This window comes from Chanodichthys erythropterus, chromosome 12 (assembly GCF_024489055.1).
Source record: "Chanodichthys erythropterus isolate Z2021 chromosome 12, ASM2448905v1, whole genome shotgun sequence".
Taxonomy (NCBI): domain Eukaryota; kingdom Metazoa; phylum Chordata; class Actinopteri; order Cypriniformes; family Xenocyprididae; genus Chanodichthys; species Chanodichthys erythropterus.
The window spans coordinates 15,230,989-15,248,927 of NC_090232.1; the positions used below are offsets into that span (position 1 = coordinate 15,230,989).

A 17,939-nucleotide genomic window follows, 5' to 3' on the forward strand; every position below is an offset into this window, starting at 1 on the left:
TTAATTAACTGAAAAAAAAAAACAAATTGTGGAATGTTGTGCACTTCATGCACTCAACTGTTGCAGCTTTATTTACATAGTAGAGGGGGGAGGGGCTAACAGACTCCAATGCTGAATGACAAAATAACCTAAAAAGTTCATACACTACATGGTTGTATACATAGTGCATAAGTGCATAGTGTATTAGTGCATAGTGTATAGTACGTCATTTGAGACTCAACTATAGTCTTCAGAAGCAAATCTATAATACTATTGGCAAATAAAGTAGATTTTACAAGTAGACAGTAGCATTACAAATAAGGCCACCGAGTGAATGACTTACCTTAAAAGTACTTTTGTACACTTTTTTTTTTGTAATTTTCTTCATAAATGCAAGAAAACTGTATGTAAGGATCATTAAGCAAAACTTGACACTTTCATTATATTGACAAATTTGTTTAAACCCAAATTGTTTTGTTTAAATTGTTTTGACCATGTTGAGTATCACTATATTCAATATACATTACTGTTTAAATGTTTGGGGTCGCCAAGTCTCACTAAGGCTGTGTTTATTTGAGTAAAAACAGTAATATTGTGAAATTACACAAATTACAGCCATTTGGTGCTCAAGAAACATTTCTCATTATTATCAATGTTGAAAATGGTTGTTCTGTTGTTATTATATTTATGTGGAAACGATGATACATTCAGGATTCTTTGATGAATAGAAAGTTCAAAAGAACAGCATTTATTTGAAATAGGAATCATACATTTCTTTACCGTCACTTTTGATCAATTTAATGCAATATTGCTGCTAAAAAGTATTAATTTCATTTAAAAAAAAAATGGTACTGACCCCAACCTTTTGAATGGTAGTGTACAAAAAAATAATACAATGATGATATGTTTGTGGTCATATCACACTCTTCAGAGGAGCTGTGAACTCAATGAACATGCATTCGGCTGGATTATCACTGTTAATCTGAGCAGATTTGTGTGGGTTTTTAATCTCCCATTTTGAGTTAAGACCAACTTAAGTGAAACTGGCACATTTTACATTGTCTTTTGTTTGTCAAATCATTACCATCTCACTCTCTCTCATCCACCAGGTCTAATAAAACAGCACGGACAGACTCTTGGCTGCTTAGCAACCATGCATTCTGATAGACACAGGAGGGCCCCTTATTTCAACAGAAGTTGTAGCCAGGAGGAGGTAATCTGCCCACCCATACACGCACTCACTCACACACACACACACACACACACACACACACACACACACACACACACACACACACACACATACACATTCTTAGTCAGCAGTGAACTTCGTGCTTTATGACTCATTGTTTGCCGCGAAAAGCCAAGCAGCCTTCAACAGTGTGTTTAATGAACATCTTGGAGTTTTATTTGTAATTTTATTGTATTTTTATCTGATGTTCACATGTATGTCACAGAGCAGGAAGAATTGTCCCTGCTGCTGCGTATGCTGGCATGGAGGGTTCTGGGTAAGGGGAGAAAAATGCATTCCAAGGCTACCTCGGAAAAGTCACTGGCTCTCTAACACATACGCACACAGAGAGACAATTCTGGTTGGTTACTGCGGCACGATTTGGCTGCAGCTAAAGTCAGAGGGGAGGGGTCTCTCTCTCTCTGAGTCTCCGCTCAGACTGAAACTGCGCTCTTGCAGTGCTTTTGCTGGCAGGATCACATGAAACAGGACATTCTGTCCGGGACGGGGTTACCTGTGGAAAATCTGTGTTTTAATAAGATGAAATGCACTCTTGGATTGATTCAAAACACTTGAAAAGCAGGTACGTTTTCTGTGTCATATATAAATCATTAATTGAGTAGTTGCATGAGAGAGCCTCTAACTTTTCTTCAGATGTACGTATGAGAGGGATGGTTTTCAAGTCAGCTGAAGCTTTTTCAATAGCAATCACAGTCTAATAACTTATATTAGGATTGGAATGTAGATGTTTATACATTCTTGGAGCATTGCGTTTGTTCATATTGCGACTTGTTACACCTCATATATTCTCCAATCTGTTTACTTGAATGGTGCCACACTAATTACATGTACAGTTATGCAATGTAATGTTGATTTGTTTAATCATGTTATACTGGTATTGATAGGTGTGTTCTTGGAATCTGAATCACTGCAGTATATATGAATGATGTATTTATTAGAGCACATCCTCTTGTTGGATGCTTTCCAGGGCTCTTTGACATAACCAGGGTGATCTATTCATTGATCTGGTGACGCATGTTTCCTTACCACAACATTACATGTACCAGCGTCAAAGTTAAAGTGCACCAGACACTATTGCTGCTTTAGAGGGACATGACACTGTGTGTGTGTTATAAGATTATGTGCACCTATCTTTATATATTTTACCCTACCTTACCTATAATTCATAACCACTAACCACATTTTTGCACTTAATTGACCCATAAATGTTGACAGCTATTTTACTGGAGCAGTGTAAAAATAATGTTTGGAGGCATTAAAAAAAGAGTCATCTGTAGAGGCTTGTGAGTATTTTTGGTGCTGGAGACACTGCAAATGACAAAGTAGACAGCTCATCTCTATGGCAACTGTTTGGTTCTGACAGAAGTATTTGGGAGCCGAAAGAAATCCAGAAGAATCGAAGGTGCCTTTACCTGTTTGAGAATATCCAGTGTGAAACTTCCTAGATTTATCGCATCAATGTTTTAATACAGATGGGTCAAAATGGTCTTCTTAACGAGATTGAAGTTATAATAATGCTCAAAATGTGTTAAGACACAATAACCTCGTAAGCACAAGTATATAGCAATTCAGTTTAATTAAAAAAATCGAATTCTGCATCATCACATTTTGATTTTGCATGTAGTTCTCATTTCCCATTTGCTCTCTGTGCTAAAAATGTATTGAAGTGTATTGAATGTAATAAGAACCTAATGGTAAAACATTAGATTGAACTGAGTTCAGTAAAAAAAAAAAAAAATGTTGCTATACACACACACACACACACACACACACACAATAGAATAAAAATGATTAGGCATGGTTGAAATAACTTGATCTGTATAATATCACATTTTGATTTTGCTTGTAGTTCTCATTTTCCATTTGCTCTATGTGCCAAAATGTATTGAAGTATATTGAACGTGACAAGAATCTAAATGTAAAACATTCGATTTAGCTTATTTTTTATTAAAAAAATAGTAGAATGGTAGAGTAAAAATTATTAGGCAATTGGAATTACTAACTTCAGTATAATTAAGCTGTGTGTTCAACTAATCACATATAGGCATGTTTGAATCAATTTTGTGCAACCACTTAAATTAAAAATCTTTTTTTCCCATTGCCGTTCGCATGTATATTAAGTGTGTCATCTTATTAAAGGCACAATATGTAAGATTTTTGCTTTAAAATATCCAAAAATAGGCCAATAGGCCAGTATTATATGTTTTGTTCACATGAGTACTTACAATATCCCAAATGTTTCCAACTATTTGTAAATCGTGAGAAAATTGTGATTTTAACCAAGGATAAGGGACGTGTAAGTAAGTCGCCTGTCAACGGCGTCATACATGCGTTACCATCGGTTTCTGGTTTTATTTTGTAGAAACCATGGAAAAACCAAAGACGCTTTAATATATTACATGTTTTATTAGACAAGGGAACATCTGCTTGGTTACATTTATAGACAGAAAACTAATTATTGTTATGTAGCTCAACATGTTTAGTCTTATTGTTTAAATCTAGTTTTTTTTTTTTTCGAGAGTACCATGCTTTACCATGCCTCAGAGAAAAACACTGTTTTGTCAAGTAGCTAACATAGTATAACCAGATGCAGCTTTATTTTTAGTAACAGTCATTTTTCAGGCATTTTCTCCATCATACAATACATTTTAATATTAATTGCATGCCATTTATCAACACATCCAACATTTATTAATATGATATTCTAAAATCGATCTATCTTACTGCAGTGTGCAACAGTGTCTCACAGCCGCCGCCGAAGGAACGCACAGAGTAACGTTATAACATCATTTTCAACACAGTCAAATTAATCTAACATGATAAACACTGCTGAGTTACCCCATAAACTTAACCGGAAGAAGCAAAGGCGGCGACTGCGGCATAATAAAAGTTCTGCTGCTCGCGAGGTGTGTCGCGTTCATCTCTCATTAGCAATCGCTCCAGCGCCCTCGTTTAGCTCCAACATCACTTGGCCCTGCGCTGCTTAATACTACAGTAATGTTAATAATCTTATCCACGAACATGATTTCTGCCCGAGTCCCACCCCGATTCTTTTCCACTGGCTGTGAGGTGAAGACGACATTTCTCAAGATTCCACGCTCAAACTCGGCGTCATCAAGTTACGTCTTTTTTTTAATAGGCGACCTCTAGTGGCGAAAATCTACATATTGCAGCTTTAATATGTCATCATCATAACCATGAGCATTATATGCATGTTTTTTTCTAAGCAGCATAATTACAGCTCATAAACTACAGCACACTGCATATCTGATCATGTATATGCAAATAAGCAATTACATTCTTGTTTCAGAATATTCATGGTATAGCATCAGTTTTTTTTATTGTATTTTGTGGTATAAACCACATATATATATATATATATATATATATATATATATATATATATATATATAATATAATACAGATATATTGTAAAAAATGCACAAATATATAAATGATTAATATGTTGAAAACAATATGACGATTAACAATATGAATTAATACGATGGTTTTGGGGATAACATTATTATGCGTGCCAGAAAAACTGACTAAATCAATATCAACTGACCCAGAGTCCTCTGACTTTTAGTTCATTAATGATTGCCTAGAATTAAGCACAAGTACTCCTGTAGCTTTTTCTTAATATGTTTAGCATTTCTTCCAGTCAATTTATGACCTGTGTTGAGTTGTGCAAATCTGGGCTTGACGCTAAGGCATTACAATAAGCCTATGAGATCAGTTTTGGCACCAAGAGCTACTAAGGGGAATAAACACCTTTTCAACTGGTGTAGCACCAGCCAAGCAAACAGCCTGCTAATGCTAAACTATGCAGTATAATTACACAGCATGGAGAGAAATAGAGACACAAAGAGAAGCCACAGAAACTAATACTCATTCTATGTGTTTCATTCTATAATTTACAAAGGAATCTGTTATTTTAAGTTTCACTGTACCGTTATTAGTATTGCTCTGCTTGTGCAATGCAACCAGACTGTTATCAGAATGCTTGCGTAAAGTTATCACATTGCGCAAAGTCCTTCTATTTCTGAGTTTGTGCTGTTTTCAGTGGAGCAGTTTTTAATGGAACAGCTTTAGTCCTCAGGCTACGTCTATGTTTACCTGACCAGGGCACTTAGACAGGTGTCTGCATGTTCGAGAGAGAGACCTCTCTTCCGTCCTTTGTGCCTGAACCTATTTTTAGGAATTAAATGGAAGGTGGGAAGTGGAATAAAACATGTAAGTATTACCAGTTTAGTTTGATTAAGTTTTGAAATTAACAGTCTTATTTCTGAATGAAATATCTAACATTTTTTAGGGTTTTGTGTTATGCAAGAGTGGTTGTTTATAGGAAACTAAAAGAGAGTGCTGTTAGACTGAGAAATAGAGAGAGACTAGCATGAAAATTGAGACATAAAAGAATGACATTTACATGGAGGTGTAACTGGCCACCTTAATGATTTATTCTTATTTAAGTCATCATCTACAAAGCTTTGGGATGTCTGCACAGGCTTTAAGTGGTAAAGTAGAGGTTGCAAACATAAGGAAATGCATTTCGTATTCTTTTATTTGTCTCATTTTTTAAGCCAGAATTTTGACAATGCTTAAAGTAGCCAAAAATAATTGCTAAGAGCTTTGTCAATTCATGCATATGTGGTTTAAGAGGGCACAGCAGCTTTTCGTCCTCACATGCTGAAATATTTTCGTTCTAGGTCATCAGCATCATTCCTTGTTAATGGGAATACTCGCCTAATTACTAAAAACCATGTTACAAAATGGCTGCTGTTCCCAAATGATTTACCTGGGGAATTATGCAGGTGCTAAATGTGAAATGATGCTAAAGATGCTGTGCAGAAATATGATCAGATATTCTGTAAGGTTATAGTGGTGGAGTATGTTGTCATTTTTGTACTGGGAAAGACAAATGTATTGTGTATCCCATTGACAAAGAAACTGTGATTTTTCTGGAAGGTCACTGAAACTTAAGTCCCGGGTTTTCCGATACTGAAACGGCTCAGTATTGATTATATAAGTTCATAGGCTATCTTCTGTTGTTGCTGGGGCCCTACAGGCACTGAGAAGTGTTCTAGAAATCCACTCAGTTCAGTCCTAGTACATCATATTCATTCTCTGGATCATTCTGTCAGGGATGGAAGCATTAACCACCCTTCGCTTCACTGTTCTTTTTGCCCAGAGGGCTAGTGGGCAGACTAGTAAAAAACTGGGTTGATGTCAGTCATTCACTTGTGTGACGATGCCATAAAGCACCATTCCCATTTAAAAGCACATGCTTCTTTATATTTTTTAGCCTGGTGGATTTGAAAGCAACTTTCAGAACACATTTGTATGTTTGATAGTTAAATGTTTAGTTCACTAGTTCATCCAAAAACATAACAAAAATAACGACTTTATTCAACAAATTCTTCTCTCCCTGCCATTCTCTGTTTTTACATTCAGCACTTCCAGGTTCTACATCAAAATGCCGTCTCAGTATTGGCCGACGCTGTTCACGTGAGCAGCATGATGCACGCGTGTGATGCTGACGCAGGAGCCGGCCAATACTGAGCCGATGTTCTGGTGTAGAACCTGGAAGCGCTGAAGGTAAACAGTGTTGGAGAATGACGGGAGAGACGAATTTGTTGAACCACTGTAGTCACATGACTATTTTAACGATGTCTTTAAAGGGTTAGTTCACCCAGAAATGAAAATTCTGTCATTAATTACTCACCCTCATGTCACTCCACACTTCGGAACACACATTAAGATATTTTTGATAAAATCCGATGGCTCAGTGAGGCCTCCATTGCCAGCAAGATAATTAATACTTTCAGATGCCCAGAAATCTACTAAAGACATATTTAAAACAGTTCATGTGAATACAGTGGTTCAACCTTAATGTTATGAAGTGACGAGAATACTTTTTGTGCACCAAAAAAAACAAAATAACGACTTTATTCAACAATATCTAGTGATGAGCGATTTCAAAACACTGCTTCATGAAGCTTCAAAGCTTTACAAATCTTTTGTTTCAAATCAGTGGTTCGGAGCATGTATCGAACTGCCAAAGTCATGTGACTTTAGTAAACGAGGCTTGACTGTGACTTTACATTTTTACATGTCTAAATATGCTGAGTTCAATTAAATTAAATTAAATTAATCTTTCGCAGATTGTTTTAAATTGTCGCCATCTGATAATGAAACTGACTTTTTCCTGTATAACACAAAAGGAGTTATTAAAATGTCAAAGCTATTTTCCATATAAAAAAAAGAAAATTAAAGAAAATTACATAAAAATAGATTCAAACTGAACCCTCATGTATTATCTCACAGATGTATGTAATGATCTTGTCAAAGGATAACTTTCATAAGTGCTTGGAAAGAGGAGCAACGCCTATAGCTTGAGGATGATTACTGGGATAGAGTGTTAGATAATATACGCACCACCACATCATGTGTCAGGCTCAGTTTCATACAGTTTAAAACAGTCCATATAGAGCTCATCTTTCTAAGACTAAACCTAAAATATATCCCAAATTCTTGACATATGTAAAAAATGCAAACTTTTGCCCTGTAACCTTAGCCACATGTTTGCACTCTTTCACAAATTGCAGAATTTTTGGAACTCTTTCTTCAAAACTGCCTCTGATGTCCTAAGAATTAATTATTTTCATTTGGGGTTGTTGTGTTGATGTTGGGTAGGGTTGAACATGGTGGTTGGGGGGAAAAAAAGAAAAGGAAAAATAGATACAATTACTAAAATGTCTGATAGTTTGACACCTTTCCACTGTCTTTTAAAATACACTATCGTATAAAAGTTTGTAAACCCCCCCTAGTAAGAATTAACTAAATTGATTGAAGTGACATTAAAGACATTTACATTTCAAATTAATGCTGTTCTGTTGAACTGAGTAATGGCTGATGTAAATTCCGCTTTGCCATCACATGAATTAATTACACTTTAAAATATGTTAAAAATAGACAACAGCTGTTTTGAATTCTATTTCAGAATATTGCTATTGTTACTTCATTTTTGATCAAATAAATGTAGCCTTTCATTAGCAGAATTTAAATGTGTTCATTTCGTTAGCAGAGACTAAAAATTGTCTTTTATTTATAGTAATAGTATAGCAGTTCTTTAAGAATTTTAGCTGTGTATCTCTGGCCTTGAGATTTGTGATCTTTCTATCTCAGTGTGATGTCCGCTCCAAGTTATTCCAGTTGACAGGCATGCAGTGCAGCACAACAGGGCTCACATTTCTCGTTAACCAATGCATTGTGTGTATGTGCACTTAAATGTTAGAAAACTATGGAAATCTGTTGGTGTTTGGAGACAGTGTTGAGAAATGTGACATGTCTTGTAACCTCACCTTTGTTAACCCAATCCATTCGATGTCCCTCTCTTATTCTCATCACAACCCCGGGGGTAAGAGGACTGAACCTAACACAGCAAGAATCATTACTGCAGTATGTCTCTCTCTCACACACACTCTGTCTCAGGCTATTTGTCTCATCGCTATAATCTGGGTACACAGAGATGGTAAAGCAAGTGTAATTATCAATCTCAGAAGATTATAGTGGCCTTGGACAACGCATGTAAACACATTGCTGTGCAGGCCAGGGTCATGTACGTCATGTTTAGTATCCCTATCTATCTAATCTGACCACATATAGGAAGCAAGAAGTTGTTACATAATATATAGTCACTGAATGTACAGTGATGTACAGGGCTGTTGTTGGTTGTAAACAGTACTTTTAGGATTAAAAAAAAAAAAATTGTTTTCTTGTTTTCTGATTTAACTGTTAATTCAATGTTTTTGTTTCTGCTGGAATTCGTAGTTCCATTAACATACAAGACCTCATATTTCAGCACTGAGGGGTTTAATAAAAAATGTTTTGTAGCTTTTAGTCCAAATTTTTTTTTATCTTTGAAGTCATCTTTATGCAAGCTCTATAAGGCAAAATAAAGAACATACATTTTCCAGATCCCAAGTCCCTTGATTGGAAATAAGTCAACACAGGAAAGAAAACTACTTTCATCAAACACTTTCACAGAGTATTTGAGTCCTATAAGCAACCTACCAGTTCTAAAATCACTGATTCACTGTCACAGCCATATCACCCTGTAGCCCAAGACTGGTTGTCTACTGAAGCTAAGTATGGTTGAACCTGGTCAGTAACTGGATGGGAGACCTTCTGGAAAAACTAGATTGCTGCTGGAAGAGGTGTATTACCTTCATGTAATTTCCACTTCTGAAGTCGTGATTATGAGCTTGTCAACTTTCGAAATGGGAGGGCGTTCATGTGCAACTTTTACCTAGGAAACTCGTATTTACGATAATTCCGAGAGCATGTAAAGGCAGCATTAGTGAGGCCAGCAGGGGGTGCTCACCCTGTTGGTCCTAATGCCCCAGTATAGTCCCTGTCCTAAATGGCACCCTAATGGCGTCTCATGGACTTAATCGACACGCACATGGCAGACATTGAGTCCACAAGGCCGAAAGTCCATAAGAAGTGTGCCATTTGGGACAGGGCCACAGTGATGGGGACACTATATTATACCAAGCACCTTCCTTCGGATGAGATGTTAAACATGGTCCTGACTGTCTGTGGTCATTAAACATCATATGGCACTTCAAGTAAAAGAGTTGGGTTGTAAACCCTGATGTCCTGGCCAAATTCCATCCACTGAACCATATTAATCATGGACTCCTAACAGTGGCGTAACTTTGTTTTAAAAAATGGGTGGGACGGGAGTGTCTGTGTGTGTATTGTGGGGGATGCTATATCAGATATGTACAATAAGAATGGTAGAAAATAATAACATCACTATGTCCAGAAAACAATTTCCATTCAACTCATGTGTAATTCATTCTCGACTGTATCCATAATACAATATATTGTTAATCCCAAGATTCTTCACATTAGTGAATAAATACATAGATCTGCAATCAGCATTCGGATTCCTTAATGGTCTGGTGGTAGAACTTTTGTTAAGTGTGTCAGAGGTTCCGGGTTATAATCCGCCCTTGTGTAATTAAAATCAAAGATGTTCATCAATGATTGTATATCAAGAGCAGGGACACGTTTGTGCATTTTGTTTTGTGATTTCACAGCAGAAAAAAAGAATAGAGTCTCTGCAACGACATTAAGCGTTAGATTGACATGTCTGTGTGAAGACTGCGCACGAGCCAAAAGAGAATGTTCCGCCACTTATAAGACTGGCAACGAGCACTCAGCATGATTTAAAAAACAACACATTCCAGTGCCAGATTGCATCTTATTTAACACAAATGAATGCCAATTGAATATGTTTCATTTGCATTAGGTATATCATGTGACGAAAAAATTTGTGGGGACAATATTGACCCTGACAAAAGTTGGTAGGGACATGTCCCACCCGTCCCGGCCGCAAATTACGCCTAGGCCTCCTAATAATCCCTATCCACTGAATTAGCTCTGTCTCTCTCCTCTCCACCTATAGCTGGTGTGTGGTGTACTGTGGCTGCGTTCGCATCGACCCCCTGATATGATTGTAAAGCACTTTACAGTAGTACATAGTAAAGAGCTATTCATTCATTGTGTGGAACATTGTGTAGAGGTATGTTGAAACTAGTTGAAGGGGGTCAAATAAGCATACAAAGTAATATGTTATATAATAATTTGCTTTTTAAACATCTCATTAGTTTTAAAGGATAAGATGATCCGATTTAGTCTCTGTTCTGCATCATTAAGTTTGCTCATCTCGTTCTCCGGAGTGATATAAGAGCTTGCGTTGTCAGCATCTCTCTCAGCAGTAGCCATATCTGTCACACAAGCATATCTCAGGAAAGTCAACGGAGGATATTTTTGCCTACAACTTATTTATTGTCATGTCAGTTAGAAAATGCAATTATCATTTGTGACATTTTCAATAACTATAACCAATGTAACCTACCATTACCTGTATATGATTGACACCCGCAGTCCCATTCAATACTTCACAAATAATGCTTGAATTTTTGCAGTGTCATGAGATCATGCACCAGCTCTTAGAAAGGGCACAGATGCATTTTGCCACCCACTCATCCTCCCAACCCTGGTAGATATCAGCCTGTTCTTTGTGTTAAAAGATGACTTTTTTGTATATTCATTGAAAGGTTTTTGTGAACAGAACAATCAAGGCTCTTGGTCGGGACCATTCAGCATTTGTCTGGAAGCACAAGGCCACCATTGTAGAAGTAACTGTCACCATTGCCTTGTGTGTGAAAGAGAATGCCCTGAATATCAAAATAAAAGCCTTCTCCTTTTATTAGCTTTAGTCTGACCTACATTATCACCCACATTTAATTGAAAAGTGTGACTCTGACGTAACGCAGACTTGATTGTGCAGGTGTACTATCATGTGTGTGCCTAAACTATGCAAAGAGTGGCTAATTTAATGGGAAATTTCCATGCTGGCAGCTTTGAACAAGCTTTTCCATTACTCAAGCAGCCTGACAGATTTAATGCGTAAACTTAGAGAGAGATAAAGATTATTATATTATATTATATTATATTATATTATATTATATTATATTATATTATATTATATTATATTATATTACATTATATTATATTATATTATATTATATTATATTATATTATATTATATTATATTATATTATATTATATTATATTATATTATATTATATTATATTATATTATATTCTTGTTAATATACAGTACAGTCCAAAAGTTTGGAACCACTAAGATTTTTAATGTTTTTAAAAGAAGTTTCGTCTGCTCACCAAGGCTACATTTATTTAATTAAAAATACAGTAAAAACAGTAATATTGTGAAATATTATTACAATTTAAAATAACTGTGTACTATTTAAATATATTTGACAAAGTAATTTATTCCTGTGATGCAAAGCTGAATTTTCAGCATCGTTACTCAGTGTGTCACTTCAGTGTCACATGATCCTTCAGAAATCATTCTAATATGCTGATTTGCTGCTCAATAAACATTTATGATTATTTTCAATGTTGAAAACCGTTGTGTACTTTTTTTTTCAGGATTCCTTGATGAATAGAAAGTTCAAAAGAACAGCATTTATCCGAAATACAAAGCTTCTGTAGCATTATACACTACAGTTCAAAAGTTTGGGGTCAGGAAGAATTTTTATTTTTATTTTTTTGAAAAGAAATTAAAGAAATGAATACTTTCTTTAGCAGTAAAGACATTTATAATGTTACAAAAGATTCAATTTCAGATAAACACTGTTCTTTTGAAGTTTCTATTCATCAAATAATCCTGAAAAAAAATATTGTACACAAATATTTTGTACAATTGTACACATTAAATGTTTCTTGAGCAGCAGATCAGCATATTAGAATGATTTCTGAAGGATCATGTGACACTGAAGACTGGAGTAATGATGCTGAAAATTCAGCTTTGCCATCACAGGAATAAATTACTTTGTGAAATATATTCAAATAGTACACAGTTATTTTAAATTGTAATAATATTTCACAATATTACAGTTTTTTACTGTATTTTTAATTAAATAAATGTAGCCTTGGTGAGCAGACGAAACTTCTTTTAAAAACATTAAAAATCTTAGTGGTTCCAAACTTTTGGACTGTACTGTATAGCAATAGTTAGATATAAAAGCTAAATGTATAAATCAACATATGTATAATGGCAGCTCAATATATTATCTAAGCTGAACATTCATTTCTTACAGAAGCAAAAAAAAAAAAAAAAAAGAGTTTGTAGAGGTTTGTGCTACATTCTCTCCTTTGACTTTTCCTATATAGAAGAGTAGTTACCAGTAGGGGGCAGTGCAAGTGAAATTGCCAGTAGGGAGCAGTAGTGCTCTTTTTTTACACATCCCTACAAGACAGCATTTGCTTCATATTAAAAAGTATTATATCTCATCTAGATTTAATACATTTTAAGGTATTTTTTAAGGTATCTTTTTTCAAATTCAACATTACCTTTGGAATTTCTTCTTCTTATATGATCCTGCTTTCCCTGTGTTTAACTCAGGCTCTAAAATCTTTAAATATCTAACAGTACAGATCAGGACTAGATGAAATGCAACTGACATGCTGTTATCTTTTCGTGTTTTTAGAGCCATTAAAAGGGTATCAGCAAAACCATGGATGCCATCTTCTGAATGATCAAAGGAACAGACTTTCTATGATGAGAAACACCTTAATCCCATCTTCTACAAAGTTGAGTATTTACTGTCCGTCAGTGCTGAATTCGATCCAGCTATGGGGGATTTGAATGTATGATAGTGTCTCAACCCACGTGTCTCATGGAACTACCATCAACCAACAAGTCTGAACTTCCACCACCTGTGCTTCCCAAGAGACCTTCTCAGGGATCTCAGCATGGGATGTGTCTCCCGTTACACAGTAGTGACCAGAGTAACAATGCTTTCACCTCTGAGTCCTCCCTTTCATCATCAAAAACCTTGCTTCTGTACGATAGAGGTGAGACATCACCGGACTCCATGCGTAGCTTGAGCAGCCTGAGTAGTGCCAGAACAGATAGTCCTCTGGATGTGGACATGCCAGACTTGGAGATGGGAAAAGCAACAGCCAGCAGTGATGATTCAGGCATACAGAGCCCAGAGTGCAGACCAGACTACTGTGAGGACAACGACAACTCTGTGTCTGTCTATCTGGATGCTAATGAAGACTGCTGGAGTGACAATGACAACAATAATGTCACTTTGGTGGTGGCACAGAAGGTTGGTCAAACTAATGGTGATGATACATCCTTGTGCTCTTCAGGAAATGGTGGTGGCGATGATGATGAAGACTCTAAAGAAGAAGAAGAAGAAGAAGATTCTTTTCTTTCTTTACCCTCTGTAGATTTAATGATGAAAAGCCAAGTTGTTGTCTCTGCTCTGGAAGTCTCCACCAGCTCTGAAGTGGTAATGCCAATAGACATTTCTGAAGGCCAACAAGCAGAAGTGCCTAACATGGCTACGGTGAATGAACCCCAGAGGGAAGTTGTCTACGAAAATGGGGAAGTCTCTGGTGAGTTGTCATCAGCCATTCAAACAACTGACATAATGAATGAGACAGTGGTGTCTCTTGAAAACAAAGTCTTTACTCCCATAACAAGTACCAGAAACATAACTGCTTTTCACTCATCCATCTCAAAAGAGGACAACAAGCCAAAGTCCACAGCAAAAAAGACCAGTGATCTGGCAGGACATGTTTTTGCCAAGCCTCGTGCAAGGGCTGCTCTGACCAAAGCCACAAAACCTGAGGTGAAGAGGTACCCCAGGCCAGACCTGAGGAACGTGAAGGCCAAGATCATCTCCAGGGCTGCTTCTGTCCCAAGATCAGCCAATCCAGCAAAAACAAACTTGAATGTTAAGCAGTCAGCTTCAGGAAGTGTGAAGGTTCCTGCTAGTAGGAAGGTGGAAGATAATGCTGTTGGAAAAAGAAGCAGATCATCATCAACCCATACAAGAGGGAAAGAAACAAAGACTTGCCCAAGTTCAGAGGTTGCCTTCAATGGCGGTCAGGAGAAAGATGTAAACACTTTATCCTTGCCAACACAAGGAGAAGAAACGGCAATGAAGTCACAATGTCCTCCTTCAACCGATTTTAAAGATGAAGGAGAACTTCAGCTTGACAAAGAAGCAGGGGAAGAAACCTTTAAGAGTAACAGCAAGGTTAGTGATTCAGTTGTCATCTTATTCAACTTCTCTCCTGCGGTTTAATTATTGATTGTTATAATTGACTTTTTATCATCTAATTTTTTAAGCTCAAGCATAAAAAAAATCCATTTGTTTATTAGAAGGACTTATTTCTCTGGAGAAATGTGAATTATATTTAGTAAATAAAAAAAAATAGAGAAAAGTTTTTACATTTTGATAACACTTAATAAACTTTAATTTAACTTTAATAAATTATTTATTTACATTTTACTATTATAAACTATTATAACTATTTTCTACATTTAAAAACATTTTTTTATTAACAATGTAACAGTAGTTACATTAGGAACAGTAACTTGTATTATTAAAACTTTTAATAAGGTTTATTACCATTACTGTTATCAAAATATAAAATATTATTATTTAACTTTTAATATTTTTATTATTATTAATAATAATAAAACATCTTTGTTATAGTTTATTTAAACCTTATTAATATTAAATCATTTATTCATGTTTTTAGTACATTTTAGTAAAAACAAGGTGTATTTCAATTTTACTATCCTTACAGCTTTTATTGGTATTTTATATAGTGCATTTAGAACGTTAGTAGGTTTATATCAATTTTACTATTGCTTTTATTTAAAGGTTTATTATTGTTTTTTTTTATTTATTTATCAAAAAATATTACAATTAAAGCAATTATTTATATTTTTATTTAGATTTTTTTTTTTTTTTTTTTTACATTTAGAATGTGTTTTAGTATTATTATGAAAACATTTAGTTACAGGTTATTTATGGAGTCAAATGAATGCCTTAAAGTTTTGCACAAAAATAAAGTTTTGCAAAACAAAAAAAAAAGAATTGAGCAATAAAAAAAATTTTTGCAAACAAAAATAAAGAATTGCAAAGGAAATATAAATTATTGAGCAGAAAAAAAATAAGTTTTGCAAACAAAAATAATAAATTGCAAAATAAAATAACGTAGTGCAAAAATAAAAATATAGTCAATTACAAAAATCAATGACAGCTGTAATCCTATTTTATCTTTGCCACATATTTTTCATGCTCAAACCTACTAAATCAATTGCAACGCTCATTTTATTCTGCGTTTCAGTCAAGCGTGCGCTCACGATACCAGTTTTCCTTTGCGCTGCACTTTTCTGTGCGGTTCTCTTTATGGCACTGGTTTGACGTGGGGGTGGAGTCAAGAAACGGGGGCACGCCCCCGCGAAACACGTCATCGGCAGGAGACCCAGATCGGAACAGAACAGATCAAGCATAGAGACAGAGCGCGTTTATTATAATCTGAAAACCACGCCCACCGGGGGGAAAACAATCCAACCGTCTACAGGCTGCCTTCTTGTCTTTTTCTGACTCATTACAAAAAACAGAACAATGCCTAAAAGGTGCTGTGTGACAAGGTGTACAACTAACAAGCTAAAAAAAAACAGAAATAAGTTTTTATAAGCTGTCGACCCCAAAAAACGAATGTTTAAGGACACAAAAGTGGATACAGGCAGTGAGACAGAGCGCAACGAGTCATATTACTATAAGAAATGCATTGGAAGGGGTCGTAATCGGCGACAACATATGCTAAACAAACCAACAAAAACAAACCATTCATTATTTTTAACCATGTCAAAGAATTATTTAACCTGTCGCCGATTACGCTCCCCTCCAATGCATTTCGCGGAGGCGTGCCCCCGTTTCTTGACTCCACCCCCACGTCAAACCAGTGCCATAAAGAGAACCGCACAGAAAAGTGCAGCACAAAAGAAAACCGGTATCGTGAGTGCACGCTTGACTGAACCGCAGAATAACTATTGAAGAATAATAATAAGAATTGACTATATTTTTATTTTTGCACTACATTATTTTATTTTGCAATTTATTATTTTTGTTTGCAAAACGTATTTTTTTCCACTCAATACTTTATTTTTCCTTTGCAATTCTTTATTTTTGTTTGCAAAACATTTTTTTTATTGCTCAATTCTTTTTTGTGTTTTGCAAAACTTTATTTTTGTGCAAAACTTTACGGCATTAATTTTACTCCATAGTTATTTATCTAAAGTTAATTATGATTAAAAGTTTTAAATATTTTATTTAGTACATTTAATTTTCACATTTACATGTCTAATGAAGCATTTTTTGATTAGTCAAATAAGTTGCACTGGGATGCAAAAAAAAAGAAAAAAAAAAAAAGAGTCAGACTGGGACCTTAGGCAGTTAAAACATATTTATTTTTCATCTCCAATGGAAGAAATTATTAATGTTTAGGAAGTATTTTTGATTCACAACTTGTGTTAAATGTGATCCGACAGACCTTTAAGATGTTTGTGTCCATTTATAGACATGCATCCAAATCTTGCTCTACTTAAACTGAAATGTTCATTTAAACCAACATATTAATAGCAGCTGTCTGTTTCCATGTCAATCTTCTCTTTATGTAGAGAACTGCTTTAACGAGTCCGGCTTTATACGTGTCATCACATGATTGTGCTATGCTGTTACTCAGGCTTAAATGTGTTATTAGCTTGGGTCGAACCAAATGCCAAGAGTAAATGTAGACCTAAAAACAGGTTTTTCAAACGTAAATACAGTGATTAAAGTTTTTCTATATCTGTTCACTATCCAGAGTCTTACAGCAATTGCTTTTGCATGTTTCTGCTTTATTATCACTGTTAAAAAAACACCCAAGAGCCAATTCCCTCTCTCACTTTCCTGCCTTTTTCAACTTGGTTAGAGAACATGAGTGAGATGTTTTTGCCAATAAAACAACTGTCTTGGAGGGAAAAGAACAGAATGCGGAGGGAAACATTCTTTAGTAGACTCATGAACACTGATTCAGACAACAGAATCTTTCCACAAACTCACTCCATGTGTGTGTTGAGTGTTTAAAAGCGAGGGGGAGAAAAGGAAAAGATCTGGGCTGGTCCTGGCATCAGAAGCCCTGAGGGAATAACACAATAGAAACGTTTTTCCCTTTGCTTTTTTCTTTTTTTTTTCTTCTTCTGCTTTTTGGAGCTGGCGAGTCTTATTTCCCCTCCCTCCTTTCCGCTC

General features: G+C 35.5%; 1 protein-coding gene across 2 annotated transcripts in view; it reads left to right on the forward strand.

Annotated features, from left to right (window-relative positions):
- Positions 1-1,654: 1,654 nt before the first annotated feature.
- Positions 1,655-17,939, forward strand: part of mtus1b (microtubule associated tumor suppressor 1b) — a 54,703-nt gene continuing 38,418 nt past the window's right edge. Inside the window, exons 1-2 of one of the 2 annotated variants that reach the window (XM_067403769.1) lie at positions 1,655-1,793; positions 13,326-14,891. In XM_067403769.1, the coding sequence (XP_067259870.1) occupies positions 13,488-14,891 (1,404 nt within the window). In that variant the 5' untranslated portion in view covers positions 1,655-1,793; positions 13,326-13,487. Of the gene's footprint in view, positions 1,794-5,327; positions 5,468-13,325; positions 14,892-17,939 lie in introns of those variants that run through there. The other variant, XM_067403770.1, reaches the window with a different exon arrangement.